At 42.8% G+C, this 20,764-nt stretch overlaps 1 protein-coding gene across 4 annotated transcripts; it reads left to right on the top strand.

Annotated features, from left to right (window-relative positions):
* Positions 1-105: 105 nt before the first annotated feature.
* On the top strand, positions 106-20,751 carry MACROH2A2 (macroH2A.2 histone). Of its 4 annotated transcripts, none has more exons than XM_069018964.1 (9): positions 106-660; positions 4,911-5,144; positions 11,703-11,809; positions 13,030-13,227; positions 14,490-14,600; positions 14,963-15,062; positions 15,965-16,054; positions 17,715-17,889; positions 20,045-20,751. In XM_069018964.1, exons 2-9 carry the CDS (start codon positions 4,973-4,975, stop codon positions 20,208-20,210), a joined length of 1,119 nt encoding a protein of 372 aa, XP_068875065.1. In that variant the 5' UTR covers positions 106-660; positions 4,911-4,972; the 3' UTR covers positions 20,211-20,751. The 4 variants fall into 4 exon arrangements, with proteins under 4 accessions (XP_068875065.1, XP_068875069.1, XP_068875067.1 ...); XM_069018968.1 differs by lacking the exon at positions 106-660 and adding an exon at positions 756-849; XM_069018966.1 differs by lacking the exon at positions 106-660 and adding an exon at positions 1,359-1,494.
* The last annotated feature ends 13 nt before the right edge of the window (positions 20,752-20,764 follow it).

Raw genomic sequence — 20,764 nt, 5'->3', positions numbered from 1 at the left:
ACAACACAAAGAGCTGCCGGCACTCTTTGTTCCGGCCGTTCCAAGCTGGCTTGGGGATGCTGGAATATTTGGGTTAGAGGCACCATAGCGAGGCACACAGGTCACCCTGCCAAAGGGATAGAGGGATGGGTGGCTCTCTGTAACAAAAACCAGGCACTCCTTGAGCTTTAGCCCAATCTGGGATTGCCTTGATACCTCTCCATCTCCGAACTCCTCCACCCTGGGAAAGGATGGGAGGCTTTCTGCCTTTATGCTCCCGGCTACCACAAGCCCACTGGGGCTAGGGTCAGGGGGGCCCTTTCTCTGCTGGGCGGGGAGGGGGTTCCTGCCCCCACTGCAGCCCTGGGGCCCGGGCGAGGAGGGCGGCAGCCAAGAGAGGGGGGTTGTAGCGGGTCCGGGCTGCAGTGACTCCTCCTAGAGGCGGTATGTGCGGAGCGGGAGGAAACCCCTGCCGCCCCCCTCAACCAGCAGCCGCCATCGCCATTGAAACATACAATACGGGGAGAGCGGCTGAGGCGGAGCGAGGGCGGGGGGAGCCGAAAAGGGAAAGTGGGGAGGAAAGGGCAAGGAAGGCAAAGAGAGGAGGAAAAGAGGGGGAGGAAAAAGAGGAAGGGAAGACAAGAAGGAGGAGGCGGCGACAGCGGCGGCGGGCGCCGGCAGGTGAGGGGAGCGGCGGCGCGGGGGCTCCGGGGGCCGCGGCGAGGCCCTGCTCCTCTCCTTCCCTCTCTCCTCGGCCGCACGACCCACCTTCTCCTCCTCTTCCTCCTCCTCTTCCCGCCGCCGCTGCCGTTCTCCGGGAAGGCCCAGCCATGGCCGAGGCCGTGAGGGGAAAGGGCGTGAGAGGGGCGGGTGAGGGGCGGCCATAAAGGGAGGGGGGGCGCGAGGCTGTAGCGGCGGCGCGCGCGAGGCCGGCCCCGGGTAAGGTGGGGGGGGACGGCTCTTCTTCGCTTACTGCCTCCTCTCGGCCCCCGCAGCGCTTCCCGTTCCGGGTCCGCGCGGCTGCCGCCACAGCCGCCCCTTGGCGGGCAGGGGGCGAAGCCTCCGCGGCGGCGGCACTCGCTGAGGGCGGGGGGGGGGGGAGTGTGTGAGGGGGGAGCTTTTGCGCGGGAAAGCCGGCGGCCACACCCCCACACACACACTCCGCTGCACCTCGGGGCGCCTGCGCGGCCCGGCTGCTCCCGCCGCCCCTCTCCCGTCGATCAAGGGGCTCACAGCCAGTCACCGTGCTCCCTCCCCAGCCCGGGCTGCCACAGCGGCCAATCAGCGGGGGGGTGGGCGGGGCGGCGGTGTCCGGGCAACGGCGAGGCGTGCGGGGGGCGGGGCAGTGGCGCTCAGCGGGCGGGCCCTGAGGGGGCTCCGGGCGGGCTGCGGTGATGGCCGCGGTGTTCCCCCGAGCTCGGCAGCTCTCAGCGGGCTCCAAAGACTCGGTGTGGGTGCATACCGAGGCCTGTCCTCGCAGCCGCGCGGCGCCGCGGGGGTCGTCCGCTGTTGTTTGTGAGTGGGAGTTGCCTCTGCAGGGACCCCCGGGGCTTCGGTGTGCTCGGGAAGCTTCTTTCCCTGGGAATGGGCTCTGTGTGTGTGTGGTTCTGGAGTCGGGGAGACACCCTGCCTGCCCCCTGAATAGCACTATGTTTGTGCTTTGGTGCCTTAGCAATTCCTTCAGCACCTGCTTTAGGTCTTTTGCTCAATTTTTCACAAATATTTCGTTTGTAAATGAATGTGCAGCCTAAGCTGCTTCAAGGTATAATGTCTGTCAACTCCTAACTGTTCTAATAGATCTTCAGCTGGAGATGAGGGAAGTGCAGGTGTACTGATAGTCCTGCATATCCTTTATTTCAGTCTTTGGCTGCTGAGTTCGAGTTCTCTCAATGTTTGGAAGTCAAGATGCTCTGAGGGCTGGAGCCCCTCTGCTCAGGAGACAGGATGGGAGAGCTGGGGATATTCAGCCTGGGCATGAAAAGGCTCTGGGGAGACCTTATTGCAGCCTTTCAGTACTTCAATTGGGCGTGTGAAAAAGAGGGAGAGGGACTTTTTACATGGGCAGATAGTGACAGGATGCGGGAGAATAGTTTAAATCTAAAAAATGAGGGGTTTATATCAGATGTTATGAAGGAACTCTTCCCTAAATTCTTCCCTGTGAAGGTGGTGAGGCCCTGGCTCAGGTTGCCCAGAGAAGCTGTGGCTGCCCCATCCCTGGATGTGTTCCAGGCTGCGTTGGATGGGGCTTGGAGCTGGTCCAGTGGAATGTGGACTCTTAGGTGTTTTTCCAGGAGGCAAAAGGAAAATGTCACTGGTTGTCTCAGGCTCTGAAGAAGGCAAAACTCAACAGAGGAAAGTCCTGCTTGCAGTCATATTGTAGAGAGCTCCGTGAAATGTGGTAGCTATTCAATCCCCCATAGCAACACAGTGATGTTGGAGTCATGGCAGAGTGGGAGTGTTCTGTGACCGATTAAGGGATAGGGAAAATAATTGCTTTAAATTGCCCAAACTTGATGTCATGGCAGCCTGATATAGACACAGCCCTCATAGCTCAGCGAGGACGGACTTTGCACGAACAGCACAGGTTTATTTTTAAATGGAGGCTGCACTTCATGAGGAGAAACGTAGAGATGATGAATCAGCTGGCAGGGAGGGAACGAGTGTGGGTAGACTTTTCAACTGATAAGCCCTTGAGGCTTGGCTGTGTAGTCAAAAGAGAACAATTAGGACAGCAGTGCTCAGCGTGTAGTTCTTTACCTGTTGGTTGCAGTTCAGGTGAGTGTGGCAGACCTGAGCTCATGTGCCCCTTCCTGCAAGGGAGCCAGATTCCTCTCTCCAGGATTTCTTTGTCCAGGTCCACAGGAGTTTTCTCAGCATGTTTCTTTGTCCAGGTCCTGATGTGACTGTGCCATAGCTTGGCTTCCTACCAAAAATTGCCTCCTATAGGAGTCAAAAAAGACAAAAGCACGCTGCTGTATTTGTTGCTTCTCAGTACACCCTGGTCCATGTAAGTTGCAAAGCAGAGACAATGTTAGCAGAGTTTTGAAACATCTTGTATTTAAGGTGTCACAGAATTTTGCAAACATAACCTGCAGTGCATTTGGAAAATATTTTGGGTTTCCAAAAGTTGGTTTGGTAGCAGGGGAGTAAATAATGGCAGAGGTTTTCTGTGAGAGACAAGGGAAAAATGAAGGAGTAGACAGGGGTGGAAAGTTCAGTGATGCAGCAGAAGGATGAGCCAGAAGTGAATAATTAAACATAAATTTATATTATGCAACAGCATGGCCCAGAGCAGTGTGATTAGTTGTATACAAATATGTTTTGATTTTCTATCATGGAGATCAAGTGCAACAATGGTATTTTCTGTGGTTGTAATCCCTTGACATTGCCTTTTTCCACTGATTTTCACTCAATTTGGATTTGATGGTATAGGAACAAATACATGAGAGGTTAGCTTAATATGATTTTGATACATATAATGTACTTTTTCAGCATGGCTCTCTAGTGGGATTTCAGTGCTGGACTAAACTCTTGGATGATGGAACTGTCCTGCCAGTATTGCAGGAACCTGTTTGTACCCTACTGCATACATTTATTAAGTTCCACTTTAAAATGAGTTATTGCTCTAAAGAGAAGGCTGTTCCAGAAATTGGCTCCTCTGATGGTTAGAAACCTAATTGCCAGCCTAGGTTTATTATTTGGATGTCAGTTATCACAAACTGAAAAGGATGTGTTTTAAGGGTTGTTATTACTATGAAATTGAAAGTTTATAAAGAATTTGTCACAAATTGCAAGTTTCATTGAGGAAGGGACCTTGGAAGATTGCTTTGTCCAGCCTCCTGTCCCAAGGCAGATCCAGTGCTGCTCAAGTGATTTCTGACATATATTCTCAAATTGTTCTAAAGTTGTTCTGCTGGGAAGGTTCTGCTGCCTCCCTGTCTGAGTGAGTCCAATGCTCCACTCTCTCCTCTGCTATACAGCTTCTGTAAGAGTCACTGATACAGGGAACGCTTCCTCTCTCCACCTTCACAGTATCCTCTTGCATCTCTGAAGACCAGTATCATGCCTCCCCACTTCTTTTCACCTTCCCTTTGAGCTCTGTTACCACCACTCGTGATTCCAGGCTGGCAGTTGGCAGGGAACCTGGAGTGGGATGATGAGCAACACCAATTTTGACGTGTCTGTGTCTGATAGGTTTACTGGCTTAATCTTTCCCAACTTTTCTTATGCCCACATAATACATTGCACACAGAAAGAAAAAATTGTCTGGCTGATACATGAGGACATGCCAAGGTTTTATAGATCCCTGCTGATTTTATATCCTTGATATCATAAATGAAAAGATTATGATAAAATTTAGCAGTATCACCTAAAGTCATTGTAATGTTTTTCAAAGTGTCTCCTTCCTTGTGTTTCCATGTTTCACTGAAGTGAGTGAATGCTGGGAGGGAAGTAGCTGCGTCTTCCTTGACAGAAATACTGTCTGTGGCGGACCTGCCCTTTGTTTGCTTCAGAGGAGTAACCAGGCCTCCAGGGCAGCCATCAAAATAAAGTTAAAACCAATTTTTGTAAACAGAGTTAAAACTTTTCCAAACATTATTTAACTGAGAGTGAGAGCTAGGGGTGTAACTGTGACCACATGCCAGCTTTGGAGTGGAGTGGCACATTCCAGGGTTTGTTTTCTGTTTATCTGTAATCTTGTTGTTGCCGGAAAAATACAGAGAAGACAAGGTTTGTTTTCTTTGCTCCTGATATTGCTACACTGACAGTGCTGTTCAAAAGTGAAGTTATAGCAAATATTCCAATTATCCAACTTTTAATGATTAATGCCTGCACTTTAACAGGCATTGAGGGTGGTTTTGGATTTTTTGTTTCTGGAACAACAGCAATGCATGATGTTTCTCATCAGTCCTGTTGGTTTTCTCTTGCAGACCTTGGATTTGGAGCAAGGCATTGGGAACCACCAGCAAATTAAGAAGCAAAAGGCTGCAAGATGTCGGGGCGGAGCGGGAAGAAGAAAATGTCCAAACTGTCCCGCTCAAGTAGGGCTGGGGTGATTTTCCCTGTGGGGAGGATGATGCGCTACCTGAAGAAAGGGACCTACAAGTACCGGATTGGGGTTGGAGCACCAGTGTACATGGCAGCTGTCATAGAGTACCTCGCAGGTAAACCTAGAACCTGCTCCTGGAAGTGCTCATCACACACAGAAGCCAGGGTTAGCCATGGGATGGGATACGAACATGTGGAGGACTCCTGAAACTCAGGCTCTGCAAGTGCAGGATTTGTTGAAATTTGCTGAAAATGCTAAGGAGATTATTTGTTTCCTGGAGAGGCTGAGGGCAGAAATTCTCTCCTTTAGAAGCACCATGATTGGTCACTAGCTGGAAGGGTTATTTTTTATTGCTTTGCAGAGTGAAGAGTCACATCTGGTAGTTGCTGTCCCAGAGAAAACTGGTATTAATTAGGCTTTTTGATACACATAAATGTGAATAACAGGAGGAAAAAAAGCAATCCCACCTGGTACATCTATTGTGCTTTTTAAGTGAGCAAACTGTCCTGCTGGCTGCATTTTTCCTTGCAGGACAGTGTCAAAGTGTTATGAAATGTAAAGGTGGGTCTTTTCATATTTTAAAAACCTTTTTGCTTTGCTTAAGTGCATGAAGAAGGTGTTCCAGTGTTTAAATCTTCCCCCATGCCCCAAGTTTTCTTTTTCCTGCCTTTCTGAAACTGAACTTTGATCCCATGGTGATACAATATGCTGTGGTTCCGTATAGAAACATTTCACAGTGTCCTATGATCATATCTGCTGAGTTTCTCGTTTAATTATGGAAAATAGGACTTTAGCAAATTGTTAGAACTCACGGTGCAGAGAGGATTCTGGTTCAGGTTACTCAGGGGTTGCAGATCAAGACTGAGGTGCATTAGAGAATCTGTGAGGAGTCACAGCCTGGATGGAATTAGTTGAGTGAGTTGTGTTTCAGGAGTGTAGTTTATTGCCAAAGTGGCATGAAGAAGCTTGCATGGAGCCTGGTTGTCCATGCAACAGGTTTTATGTAAACTCCACTCTCTTTTTCACATATGAATCTTGTTCTCACTACCAGACAAAAAAAGCATTATTTTCTTTCAAAGGTATGGAGAAAATCTGAAATCTCACTACTAAATTCCACTAATTTCACAATCTCACTACTAAAATTGAATTTATGATGAAGCCTAATAGCACATTGCAGAAATTTCCATGTTTGTGGTGGTACATTCCAGGATGAGAATCAATTTTTTTTTCCCTGAGGCTACTTCTGGAGCTGGAGTGACAAAGTATTGCTTGTGTTGGAGAAATCACAGTAACTTTTATAACATAATGTGCTGCATTGTGACTCTGCTGACCTTCTGTCTGGAGGGAAATACTTTTTTACTTTTCCTACTCCACAGGGAGATATTTCTAGGATAAACATTTGGAGATGCTTGTTCTGAGCTGTGCCAGTTATTACAAGGTGCAGTAATAAATTGTCAGCAGCACATCTGGTATGTGCAACATTTCTGTGGTTCAGACTGAATTGTGGTCAGCACTGTTTGCCTATTACCTGAACTAGAACAATGTATGTCTTGGCTCTGCTCCTGGGTAGTAAGTGCTGTTTAATTTAAATCATTAATCTGAAATGAGCAGATTATGTGTGGGCCTACACTTTGCTTTAGAAAAAAAAAGAATGTGTAGTCAACCAGGCAAGAAGATTGCTAGAGGTGTAGGCTGGGAATCCACATAAATTGTAAGGGAATGCTATTTTCAGCTACTTGGTTCAGCAGAGAACTCCTGTATGTATTGGGATAGAATGGAGTAATGTTTCTGAGCAAACATCTATTGCTGGTGGATTGTGTTCTTTCCAAAGCAAAGCTCCTGTGCTTTGTCCAGGGTTTTGTTTGGAAATATTACAAAGGTGGAGAGTTCAGTTAAAAAAACAGTGTTGCAACATCTAACCCTGCTGATCTAGTTATTCCTAATATTATGTGTGAATAAATGGTTTTGGGAAGCCTGCAGAAACAAAATAGGTTTTTCCAAGGATGTTGTCAAAGGGGGCATTATATGTCAAACTGGTAAATCTTCTTAACATTATCTGATCTTTGAATTACAAATGCCATTTTTTTTTCTCCTGGACTTGCAGCTGTGAAATGGTGGTTCCTCAGGATGAAAGGCTGCATGCAGGGGAACTGCTTCAGGCTAAATCTGGGAGGGTGGCAGTAAGAGACTATGACTTTCTAGCTGTTTCACAGAAGCAGGTTGAATGTATTTTTTGTGTTATGTCAAAATGTTCATGAGAACTTCTCCTCTAAAGCCCTGAGTGCTTCTCTGTGTTTTAGCAGAGATTTGATGCTTTATGAAAGGGAAGGGTGGTCTCTGCCACCTCAGGGAAATCTGCTCTCTTTGGCCAGGCTCTAACTTTGATAAAACACAGGTTGCTCATGCTTAGCAGAGACTTCTTTGATTTTAACAGATAAAATGTTTGAAGACTTGGTCCTCACTGAATGTGTTCCAGCCTCTCTCAGCTCCCAGATCATAATATTGTGAGGAGACAGTGGTTATGGGTGAATATTGATGTTAGAGACAGAGCCAGGGATAGATCTGGCTAGTGGGGAGAACTGAATTGGTGGCCAGTAGGCAAATAAATGGCAAGGAGTGTCCAAATATTCTGCCAGGAAGCTGGAGAGTAAGTTGAAAAAATAGGAAATAGGCCAAGGATTGGATGGAGGGGATGCTGGTAATGAAGGACCTGGGCAGGAATACTGAGCCTGAGTAGACAGGAGAAATGGTGACTCTCCAGGAAAGGCAGCTGAGGTAGTAGTCTCAGTGTGGATTGCCAGGGAAAGGAGATTGAGCTGTGGAGCTGGGAAAGCAAGTCATGGCTGGGATAGGGGCAAGGTGAATGAGGCTGGAAGGGTCAAACAGGACCAGAACCACCTGACTGCCTGCATTCCTCCAGGGCCTGGCATGGACCAGCAGATCTCTGTGAGTGACCAGCCCTGCACGGTCTGTTGTTGTCCTATATTTGTGTTGCCCCAGAGCACTGAGACTCTTGACTGGCATCATCCAGATGGTGCCTATACATATATATATATATATATACATATACATAAATACATATATATATACAGATATATATATGTATATATATATACATCCTTACTCCCAGTTTATGTAGTTCAGACTGCTGTTTGGCTTTGGTATGTGTTCTGTGTCACTAGATCCCTGGTTTTTTCCTTTGTAAGCAAGATCGATTGTGGCAGCACCTCACAGCCATTATCAAACCCAAATCTGCACTTTGCCTTATCAACCCCATCATTAAAATGCCAGCAATCACCACAGTGTATCTGAGGAAGAGGTACTTTTACCTCAACTGATCAACTAATGTGAAGATCTCATCACTGTTCTAAACCTTTCTTTTTAATCTCTCTATGCTGTTTTACATTTTAGGCTTGAAAATCATATTGTAAAACTGCAGCTTAATTTCTATCCAGAAGGTTGTGTTTGCTGAAACAAGGTTGAGTTCCACTGGCTTCAGAGTTCAAATTCTGTGAAAAATTGGCCTGAGTCCCATGGGATTGATGGATTTTGCATCAGACTCATGTTCTGAGCGTGCATAGGGCTGACTGCAGTCACAACTACCTAAATCAAACATCAACTGCATATGTCCTACAGGGCATCTTCCCAAAAAGTAGGCAGAGAATACAGATGCCTGTCGATGAGGAAGTCATCAACACAAGTTATGTGAGTGGTGTGCTGGTCAGAGGAACTCATGGAAGGTCTCAATGGAAAGCCATCCTCTCTAAATTACGGTAGAATACAACACCAGCAAAGGCTTCCTCCTTCACAGGAATCACCTGGAATACTCTTCTGCCTGTTGTGCTCATCTGCCATGCAGAGACAAATCCAGCAGATAGCTTTCACCTGCAAATGGAGGACCAAGGACTCCCATCATCCAATACATTTTTGTAGAGTAAAGGTATTACTGTTAGATTTCTATGTGGTAGTGTAAAAGGAGCTGACACAACTTATCCTAAAGGGGAGGTGGAAAACAAGATAACCTGTATAAAATCTTTCTAATTTGCTATCAGTAATTCTCATAGACCTTTCTTAGCAGTCCAGCTTCCCAAAAGCTCAGCTGAACAAATACCTTTGGCTTGGCTAGGATGCTTTAGTTCCCAGACATTTCAAATCTGCTGATCCATCAGCTAAAGAAACCTCTTTTTCCTGTATGTCACAGGATGACAAGATGTAATCTCATTCAGGTCATAGCATGGCTGCTGCTTGTGTCTGCTGGAAGAGAGTTATGTTTTTCTGAAGATGTCTGAATTTAAACTTCTGATGTGGAGGCATCTTTGTGGATTTTGACTTTTGCAGGAAGCAATATTATTTGAGATTTCAATGTAATTCTTAATGCCTGGTGCTGAGAGCATGGAAAGCAAACCAAATTTATGGTTGAGAATATAAAGATGCCCAGTTCCAAGAGAGCTTGTTATGGTACAGGACCTTATTACAGGACCTATATACTCAGACTAGTCTTCTTAGAATTTAGGTAATCTCAGATGTTAAGATGTTTCTACATGAAATGTAAGGCAGTTTCTTTAGGGATCTGTTATTGTAGCAGAGGATGTGATAACTGAAGCTTCCAGTTTTGATATTGTATTTTGTAAATGCCATTTTATATTCTTAATATTATGAGTCCCTGCCTCCACCCTTAGAAAAAATATGCATAGAAACCTTCATTAAAAGGAGGCAAGGCAATTATTTACCTATGCAAATGTTTGGCATCCTTTGGTAAATTATATACATATTCCACAATCTGCCATACGTCACCTCTGCCTTGGATTCCCTTCTTCCCGGTGTCCTGGGATGGATGGCTGGCATTTGAGTGTTCTGCCTTTTTTGCTCTTAACATTAGGCAGAGGACTAAGAGTGCACCATCAGGATGCTGCTGGCCAAAGGACCCAAACCTGGGGCAGTGGGGTGAGCACACAGGTAGCAGGATGTGCCTGTTGTTGGCACACCTGAAAGAACTTCAGTTCCCACACAGGTAAGTAAGTATGTGTTGTTTTCTGGATTTTTTTTTTCCCCTGATGCAATTTTCCTCTGCTGTCAGCACACATCTGCAAAACCCACTGCAGGAGCTTGGGTCCCTTTTCTTGCTCTCTGCTGGTCTGCACAATGGATGGAATCTGTTCCTTCTGTCTGCTGCTGCATTAGTTCCACTGGCAGAGGTCTGGGAGAGGGTCTGACACTTCCAGGCCCATGGGGGTGAAAATAGCTGGATTATGCAGGATCTCTTTTCAGTTTCCTCCTTTAAAATCCAGGACAGACTAGGAAATGCTAGCGCTGAGAGGTTCCTGCCCTAACTTTTACAATTCACTGTGAATATGCATGCAAATTTTAAAAAAAGGCGTTTGTATTTCCAACATTCAGTTAAATATGTATGCTGTGTAGTAGTGAATACTGGAAGACAAGTTTATAATTTTGTTGTTCTGAGTGGAATTGAAAGCTTGTATTTTTCCCATGAGCCAGAGCTAAGCCTCATGTTGAAATCATTTGGATTTTAGCCAAACATTATGTACGTTTCCACTAGATTTTTCATGAAAGTTGTTCTTTTTATCGTAGTTATTGTTCTTTGTGTAGTTGATGTAAAGGAGTAGGATGTCATTAAGACATCAATAAGTTATCAATAGGATAATACTGATTGGCTGTAATTTTCATATTCCATATTGTGGAAACACAAACCCAAAAACCAGATGACAGTATACAGGGACACTGTATACTGAAATAAAGTATGAATATGATTTTTATGATTATTTGGAGAAAAAAAATTCCCTTCTCCTTCCTTCTCAGTGTTCCAGTAGTGTTCTTATATGAGAAATAACTTCTGAGTAGTGACCAAACTACGTAAGCTAATGAATTATACTGATTGCTACAGTCCAAATAAACTTGGGAAGATGTGTCTGTATTTCTGTAATTATTAGGAAAACCTCAGTGACTTTGGTTACAGTATAAATGTTACTGGTAATTTAGAGAAATTACCTTTGAAGTGACCTCCTGTTCCCAGAGATGAAGAAGGACCCTTCTATCAATATTTCATGCATTGAAGCTCTCACGTTGTCTCTGCTTGCATCTGAGTCAAACCTTTCATATCTTGTTCTGAAATGAAGCTTCTCACAGATTTTCAGTGCCCTTTAATGCAGAATTCCAGCAGTGCCTGGCAGGTGTGTTGGCTTTCCAAGTATTTCTTCAAATGCACCTCAGTCTTCATCTTCCCTGGTCCTGAGAATCTTTGCTGTTTATCAGAGCTGTCTGTTTCAGGTTGGGTGTTTCACTGCATGCTTGACTGTTCTGTTGTCACAGGGCTGCTGATAAATTTTGGACTGCTGATGTACCTTTTTTTAGGTGGTTTTTTTGCCTTTTTGAAAGAGATTTCTGACTTGGGGCTCTTAAAAGAAATTATGTGAACCAAGCTTAGCATATTTTCTCCTAGATATCCTTTAGGGAATTAGGAAGGACAAATTGGTTTATCTAAATTTACAAATACATTGAGTGGGGTTTGGTTTCTGCCTTTCTGTAGCAAGAACACTTTAAATCTGGAAATGTCCCTGAAAAGGTAAATGGATATTAAGAAGCAGTGTAAAAATGTGTATGCAGCATGCACCTAAGCTGCAGTTTTGTTACTCATTTTTATCTTGATGTGTTACAGCCGAAATCCTGGAGTTGGCAGGAAACGCGGCACGGGACAACAAGAAAGGAAGGATTGCCCCCAGACACATCCTCCTGGCAGTTGCAAATGATGAGGAACTGAATCAGGTGCCTGTTTACATTTTGGTGTAGGAGTTATGTGCTATGGCTTGAGTGAAGCTGCTACCAGGGAAGGTTGGAAACAGCTTAGTCTGAGACATGAACAAGATTGCAGTTACTGGACCAGAAGATTGTGCCGTCTTAAATAAAAGCAAACAAAAATAAAGGTTCTGAGATACTTCATCTTAAATCTTATGGACATAAATTTTGGTTCTTCTTAGCCTATGAGTCCTGTTGAAGCAAGTAGACTTGATGCTTCACTTTTTCCTCAGGGACATTCAATACTTAAAGAAAATGTGCAAGACCTTTTCCCAAAAGCTGTAGAAATGTGTGTTTTCTATTACACTGGCTGTGAAGTCCATGTTGGGTAGGGATCTGGCTCGCTCTCTGCTATTGCTGTCTTCCTGTCTGTTTGCCCAAACTGTGGTTTTCAGTGCTCTGACTCTTGGGATCACTTGTGGGATCACTTCTGCTAGACTTGTTGAGTGAGGACAGAGATCACAGCATGGGCTGCAGATTGTACTATTCAGGGGTGCGGAAAAGGTTCAGTCAGCATCAGAGTCTCTCCTCTGTATGAAGATGGATGATGTCATTCACACTTTGAATACTCCTGCACTTAATATGACTGCTTTAAATAATGAAAATATGGTGCCCATGAAGTCATGTGGCTCTGTTTCCAGTCAAGTGGAGTAAAAATTCAAAACAGGCCAGAAGAGAAGGAAAAGTATGCTAACACTACCAGCCTTTTCCCAGCTCTGTGGGTCTAGTCAGTGACCTGTGAACTGGGATCTAGATCCAGTGTTGTCTCTTAGGAATTAGCCGCACTTTGTCCTCTACATGGTATCACAGCCCATTCCTGTTGTTTGCCTCTGCAAACCAAGTCCTTGGAGTTTTTCCTTGCTTTGACTGCATCTGTTTCCCTGCCAAAGGGATCTGCATCCAGTCCTCCTCTGAGCAGGGCTGTGGTGCAGTCCTTTTTTTAAGTAGCCCACAGACAGTCTTCTTTTTTTACCCTTATTTACTGCTTGTGAATCACCAAGGACAGGTTTGCACTAAGACTGGCACTGGAAGAGGGATTGTACAGCAACAGAATTCTCCAGGATGTGCTGGCTGACTTTGCTGTCACCTGCCAAGTTCCTTGTTGCTGTGGATTGTTTCCCTCATAGTTTTTTGGTGATGCAGACTAAGAGGATTTGTAATATGCTTCCATATGCTGCATCTCCTTGCAGTTGCTCAAAGGTGTGACTATTGCAAGTGGAGGTGTCCTGCCCAGGATTCAGCCTGAGCTTCTAGCCAAGAAGCGGGGTGCCAAAGGCAAATCTGAGACCATCCTTTCCCCTGCTCCTGAGAAGAAGGGGAGGAAATCCATGGTAAACAAAAAGAGTGGGAAGAAGGCAAAGTCTACCAAGGCCCGGACATCCAAAAAGGTAAGCATAGGGCAGGTACAGATTCCGTGTCACCCTCTGTAATTTCTTGATAATTGTGTAGAATCTCTTACCTCCACACTAACTCTGTCGCAGTGAACCCTTGCTTTTAAAATAAAGGAAGCTGTGTTCTAAAACATTTTCTACTAGAGAGATGTCATGCCTTCAGCCTTGTACCAGTTACTGGGTTGCTGTTAAAGATTTTTCACTGTCCAGAGAACTTGTCCTGACATGGAATGTCAATGTCATGCGACAAGCTCTTTGTTTCATGTGTTCTTAGCTGTGCTGTTGTTTGTGATTTTTAAAAGAAGAATAAATCAATCAGAACTTGACCACTGCACTTTCCCTTAGGGTTGCCCATCCTCTATCACTATCCAAAAATGGATTAATTTGGTAAAGCAGTAACCCAGATCAATGCTCTTGGTTTGTCATTCCAGAGCATGCACCTTGAAACACTGCTGAGTTTTTGATTGGGTAGGGTTAAATGATATTATTTGACTTAAACTTTTAAAACTTAGATTAAGCACATTTTTCTGGAGGCCTCAAAGTTTTGATACAGTTCTATAGCTGAGAATATGCAGAAACAGCCTTTAAAAAGAAAACAGAGTTGCTTAATGGGATGTCTCTGTGTATTTGTCTCAGCTACCACCTTACTTTGAATTGTGCACATGCAGAGTTTGGACTCGTTAGGAGGTGGTAGCATCTTGACATACCTTAAAGCAAATACTGAGAGATGTGAGGAGATGCTCCTGCAGCCCTCTGGGACTGGTAGGTTTGCTGCTCCTGGAGGTAAGCCATAAGAAGGCTTTCTCATTTAATAAATGAGACTTAAACATTTGTTTTTCAGATGACAAAGTTGTTTTTTCTTCAAATTGGAGCATTTGACTGGGTTACTAAGTGACCAAGTTTGAGTTAATATGAGGTTCTGCTCTGTTAGCAACAAAAATAAACTAACACATGCCCACCCATATAAATACAACCTTAATTGCCAGTAAATCTACAGATGGGTGTGGGTGCCCTGCCTCTGAATGTGACTACAAATGTATGTAATGCCTCAGATGAACCACTGATTTGGCATTACATAAACAGTGCAGACCTCTGTTGTTACATAATCTTAGGGGATTACAAGGCTGTGAGTAATATATTGATCTGAGAAGATAAGATTTGTAGTGTATTATTAAATCTCTCCATTATTGAATAATGCTAGATGTTGATTATTTTGTTTCCTTTGAGAAGTCCTGCTTTTTTTTCCTCCCATCAAATAGAACAAACAAAAGGACAATGAAAAAGAAGGAGCTTCAAATTCAACAACTGAAGATGGGCCTGGGGATGGTTTCACTATCTTGTCCTCCAAGAGCCTTGTGCCAGGACAAAAGGTAATAGAGAGCAATAACAGACTGGGGCTTAGCATGAAGGGAAGGATGCTTTTCTCTTAAACCAAAACATTTCCAAAATCAGCCCTTGTTTCTTCAAATCATGATGTTAGAACATTAGTTTTCTAGCAATAACTTCCTCTGGAGCAAGCTCCCAAGTTGTGGGCATATTACCAAATAATCTGAGTGGTGTGCAAATTAATTAATTAAAAGCTAAAAGTCAGAATCACATATACTGAACAGAATAAAATAACTGATCTCTGAAAGACTGAATGCAGCCTTCTTTCACTTCAGCTTTTTGGTATGAAAATGGTTTTGCACTCAGATTACTATTTATTTTTCCCTCCCCCCTCATTATTTTTCAGCTTTCTCTGACGCAGAGTGACATCAGCCATATTGGTTCCATGAAAGTAGAAGGCATTGTTCACCCTACAACTGCTGAAATAGACCTCAAGGAGGAAATAGGTGAGGCTCTGTTCATGCAGAAAAAAACACATCTAGAGCTGGAAGAGTAGCTGGTCTACTGGCTGCCTGCTGAGATCCCATCCTGTTTCACCTGAATCTGCCCCAGGGCATAAAATATCAGTTACAGCTTCTGAAAATCAGGCTGCATCTGACTAGGTATAATAGGATAATCACTAATTTATCTTTTTCTTAATGACAAGCACAACACAGATAATTTGTTGAAGCACATGAGCAGCAAAGGTGTAAATAATTATTATTGAGGTGTTTATTGGCTTATTTTTACATTTGCATCTGAAAATTACATTGCAAAATTATATATTAATAGCACTTCTAACTGACTTTCATTGTAGGATATTACATAATTTAGAAATACTCATGTACAGAGCCTTATACTGCTCATGTGAAATAAGGAAATACTATTATACAAATACAGAAATTTAAGCAGGAGGGAGGTAAAAAGCTATTCAGTTGCATAGGGAGCACAGAATCTAGCAGCAGGCTTTTGGATCATTGTTTTTTAGCCATCAAGACCTTCCCTGGCATCCCAGCTGTGTTTGTTTCAGCAAGTAGTAGGGTTTGTATGTTGAGTCCATTTTGGAGGCTGAAAATCTGAGTCCTGAAAATCCCATTCCACGCTATTTTAGCCATAAGTCAGAGTAAATAGCATTCTTACAGATATTTATATTAAAGCATTTTCCAGTAATAGCATACAGTATACAGTAATAGCTCTTCAAAATCATGAAAAGTAAACTTTGTCTAGGCAGAGTAGTGAACACAAACATCAGCTGCTGCTGATAGAGGGAGACAGAATAGTGTGTGTACAGTGTTCTTTTAAATAATGTGGACTTGTTTATCCACACTGATACTCTGAAGCCAAGGCCTTTTGCTCTGTGTCCTTGCAGGCAAGGCACTGGAAAAGGCTGGAGGGAAAGAGTTCTTGGAAACAGTGAAAGAGCTTCGCAAATCTCAAGGACCTTTAGAAGTTGCTGAAGGTAAAAAGGATACTCTGCAGTCTTTTGGACATGGCTTATCTTATATGTTCTTTTCTCTGGACATTCTGATCTGTTACTGATATTATGTGTCATTGTTTATGTGATGTAAATGTTTCTTCAAAGCTGTTGCTGATATGGGCAGCCTGCTGAGAGGGAAAAAAAGAAACAATAGGATACCTGTGTGCTGTGCACATTCTGTCTTTAGACTGATCAATTTGTCTTCGGCAATTTCTGTCCTTGGGAGTCCAAAAATTAAGGAAATCTTGTGCCATCTTTCCTACCCTGATTGTACTGCAGCCTTAGTGAGAATCAGAAACAGTTCTCAGCCTAACATATGAGGCATGAGAAAACTTTGTGATACTTTATAAATTATTCCTCTTTATGCATATTTGATTAACAGTATATAACCCAAATAATTACCTTACTTTGAGCACAAATGAAGATGTGATATGGTCTGCAGAACTGGCACACTTTTTGGAAGAGCAATTGCTCAGGCACTACAGCTACTTTATTAGGAGAGCTCCCTTCAAGGGTTAACACATTTGTAGCAGGGAATAGCTTGGGACCTGAGATTGTGCTTTCCTTTGTGGACAGATTAAACCAATTGAAGGTGTCTGGAAGACAGGTGGAGAAAAGTTACAATATGCCTTATTTGGCTTAGTATCTCTATACCCAAGAAAATAAATGCTTTAAATAGTCTAGTTTTGGAAATTGCCTAATTGAGTTTTATAGTTTTATAACCTGAAATAATAGGGAAATTTTTACACAAGATAATCTGCTTCACTTTCATATCAGATCAAATTTATATGCCGTAAAATCAAAGTAAACTACTTTTCTCTGTCAACATCACTACCCAACTAGAAGATAGACTCCTTTTATGCTATTAAGACAGCTGGTTAAAATTTAAGTAGCACAGATCTCCTCTGTGCCTGCAACAGAATTCCTCTGTGATGGTGAACAAGTGAATATATCCAGGTTTTTCATCCATGGGCTAATTCCTTCCTGCACAGCTAATTTCAGAGTTTTTAACCTGAGATTAAGACCTAGACTTCTGTTAGTGCTGATGGGGACAATTGCAACAAAAGCAAACTGATGCCATGCTGTAGACTCTGCAGGTCCTGGAAAATATTAGGCTTTCTGAAAAATTAATCTGAGATTCCTGATTGGGCATAACTGGTGGGGACAAATTTGATTTTCACGTCCTTGTCTGAAATTACCAAGCTCTGATGTGAGTCTAAATATTACTCCCCAACACTCTGGAACTGTAATGATGATGATGCAGGATATTTGTGAAAAGCACTCTGTGACAGCACTGCAGAAATGTCTGTGGGGATTACTGATACTGTGTTCAGGGTGAGGTTTTCGTACTTTGCATAAAACAAACCCAGAGGCTGTGCTGAATGAGAGAGCTAGAAACCATTATTGAGTAGCTGTGTGCTAACCAAATGAGCCCTGGGTTCTTTGGTCTCCAAAGGGATAATGATTGATCACAAAAGGAATGATGAGAGAGGTTATGATTGCAAGCGAGCCATTGTGGTGTATTTTAATTCCAAATGTATTCCTTTGGAGAGGTAATGTAATTAACAAGGTACATTGGGTTGGGAGGTCATTGCAGGGTGGTTTCTGTTCCCAACTAATGTTATATTTTCATTTGTGTTAGCTGCACTCACTCAGTCTAGCGGCCTAGCAGCAAAGTTTGTCATCCACTGTCACATCCCACAGTGGGGATCAGACAAGTGTGAAGAGCAGCTCGAGGAGACTGTCAAGAACTGCTTAACAGCTGCAGAAGACAAGAAGTTGAAGTCTGTGGCTTTCCCCCCGTTTCCCAGCGGCAGGTAGGACTCCCTGTGTTGGGTAGCAGAGGTGGAATTGGCTGTCAGAGCTGCTGCTGTGACAGGGAGGTGCCCCATGCTCTGTAACTCTGCCTCTGCTGCTGCCATCTGACACCGTGCTGCTCCAGAGGAATCCAGCCTGAAGTGCAGTGTTTGCATGAAACTGCCAGAGCCTTTATAAAGAGAAATTAGCCAATCCACAGGAGAGTTGAGTGGGCTTGCTGTGTTTTCTATTGCTAGGCAGTCATTTTCATTCCTCTGCACCACCCTGGGTTTTGTGTCCCTTCATTTTGCTGTGGGGAGTCTTATTAAACCTGCATTTGTACTAATAAGATTATACCAGCATAATACTGAAGGCAGGTAACAGCGATGCCACCTGAGCTACGTGGATGTGGGGTGTTCACTTAAGCCCTCCTGAGAATAGATATTTAAAAGACTCATCACACAAAACTTTTCTTTCAGAAGAAAATCAGTGTTTCTCAAATGTAGTTCTGCTTTTAAAAGGGAAAACTATTAAACCAAGTGTGAAGCTACACATTTCTTTCTCTATAACTAGCAAGCAGAATGTGCTTGACTAAGAAACCTGAAATCTTTTTCTTTTTCTTTTTCTTTTTCTTTTTCTTTTTCTTTTTCTTTTTCTTTTTCTTTTTCTTTTTCTTTTTCTTTTTCTTTTTCTTTTTCTTTTTCTTTTTCTTTTTCTTTTTCTTTTTCTTTCTTTTTTTCTTTTTCTTTTCTTTTAGATTTTTTTTTAAATCAACAGTTTGTTGGTCTCTGATGACAAGAAATCTTACACAAGCCCTGCTAACTGCAGAAGTTGTTATTTTGTGTTAGAGTTCACATGCTTATAAATAATTTGAAATGTATATACTGATTTTGGTAGTAGTGCCCAAAGAGTAGAGTACAGAGTACAGTCCAGTTGTGTTGGCCTGACAGTGAATAAAATGAAAGTAAAACTGCATTTGATCAGTGAAATCACCACATATCACTGAATACACGGGAGGTGAAAGTGGCATTTTTACACACTCTGCAAGGCAAAATAATATTTTTATGGGTCAGGACAAAAGAATAAATAGAGGGACAGTGCAATTTTTAGTCAATTTTTTAATATACAGATGTTTTTGTTTATGGTTTTCATTCAAAGCAAAATGTGATAAATTGTTTTAACAATCTTTAATATAAAGTGCAACTTTCAAAAATGAAATGTAGCTTTTAATGCCAATAGAAAAAGTTTGTAGACTTCATGTCTTCTAAGACCATAGAACTAGAATAATCCATTCTTGGACCATTAGTCTTAGTGCAGATTCTTCTGCTGCATTGTTCCATTTCACTCTCTGTTGCTCTTACAATTACACCTCCTAACAGAAAAAGAGAGTAAGTCTTACCAGGTGCTGCTGGTTTACACTTCATTTATCATAGGACCTCAAAATTTTCTGAAAAAATGCAGTTTTTCAAATAGGACTTCCTGGTTTTGCTCTCATTTTATGCTAGCTACATGTCTGCACAGGAAACGCTGGGTTTGTGAGTAGATAAAGAACTATACTGTATCAGTTTTGTGAAGTTTCATTTTCCTCTGTCCCATCTTAGGAACTATGTAACTAATGTAACATTGCAATAGATGGGATACCTCAGTTGTGCCAGATCTTTTTGATGGTTTACAATATAAATATGATTGTAGGTTAGAGAATATTACCATCAAGAGGAGTGAATGAATACATCTCGACCTTAATTTGGCTTGGAGTTGTAATTTCAATTATTTTCACAGGAATCCCAAGCAAAGTATTTTAATGACAGAGTGAGCAAGTCAGCTAAGTAGGTGATGTTTTGTGGTTTGTTTTTTTTTTTCAGTTTTAGCTAAAAAAATAATCATTCTTTGAAACTTTTAGCCTGCCCAGGATGGCATGGAAAAGTTTAATTCTAAGGGCAAGCATTAAAAAAAAAAGTTGTGTGGTCATAAGAAGTAGCAGCAGATGAAAACAGCAGCTATACCAGCAAGGAAACTTAATTCAGCAGCAGGTGAATATTGCTATCAAAACCTTGGGGTTTGCCAAACTGCAACTGGCACTATCTTAGCAGCCTGTGGCTGGACTATTTCTGGCTGGTTCCTCTCAGCATCACTGCTCAACACTCACCTGCTCTCTTTTCTTCCCTGACCACACAGAAACTGCTTCCCAAAACAGACGGCAGCCCAGGTGACCCTCAGAGCTATTTCCACCCATTTCGACGGCACCAGCTCTTCCTCCTTGAAGAACATTTACTTTCTGCTCTTCGACAGTGAAAGCATTGGTATCTATGTGCAAGAAATGGCCAAGCTAGACACTAAGTAGCAATGGCAGCCAAATGAAACTTTATTTTTCAACAAACTTGAGTAGCATTAAAAGCATTAGAGGCGGGTTTTATTTTTTCAATGTGACGAGGAGGGGGTGTGGTAGTAGTGTGATGTGTTGTGACTTGATGGAGAGCTGTGATTAGAGATGAGAGGGGTTTAGTCCAACTTCTTCATGCCATTTTTATCACCTTAAGCAATTGAGTTACCATCTGTCTTCAGGAGTTTAGTGTCCCTTGTTGCTTTAGTTTAGAAGTTTTTAAAGAGTAACCTCATTTTAGATTTGTAGTGATGATTTCTTCACACACACACACACACACACACACACACACACACCACTTTAAAGAAAGCTCTTACATATGTTCTGCTCCCTTTTCCCCTCCCTTGAGGGTAGATGGTAAACTTCTGCCTTCAGCCCACAGAGAGGAGAAAAGGGCTTTAGAAGTGATGCATGAGGAGCTTCTGTTTTGCTTTTAACTCACAATAACCTCTGTAATTACTGAGAATATTTCATGGTGATTTTGTTTGTTTTATAAGAAAAAAAGAAAAATATGT

The sequence above is a fragment of the Aphelocoma coerulescens genome, chromosome 6, assembly GCF_041296385.1.
Source record: "Aphelocoma coerulescens isolate FSJ_1873_10779 chromosome 6, UR_Acoe_1.0, whole genome shotgun sequence".
Taxonomy (NCBI): Eukaryota; Metazoa; Chordata; class Aves; order Passeriformes; family Corvidae; genus Aphelocoma; species Aphelocoma coerulescens.
Note: the sequence above shows the minus strand (reverse complement) of the source record. Positions and strands in the feature narration are given on the sequence as shown.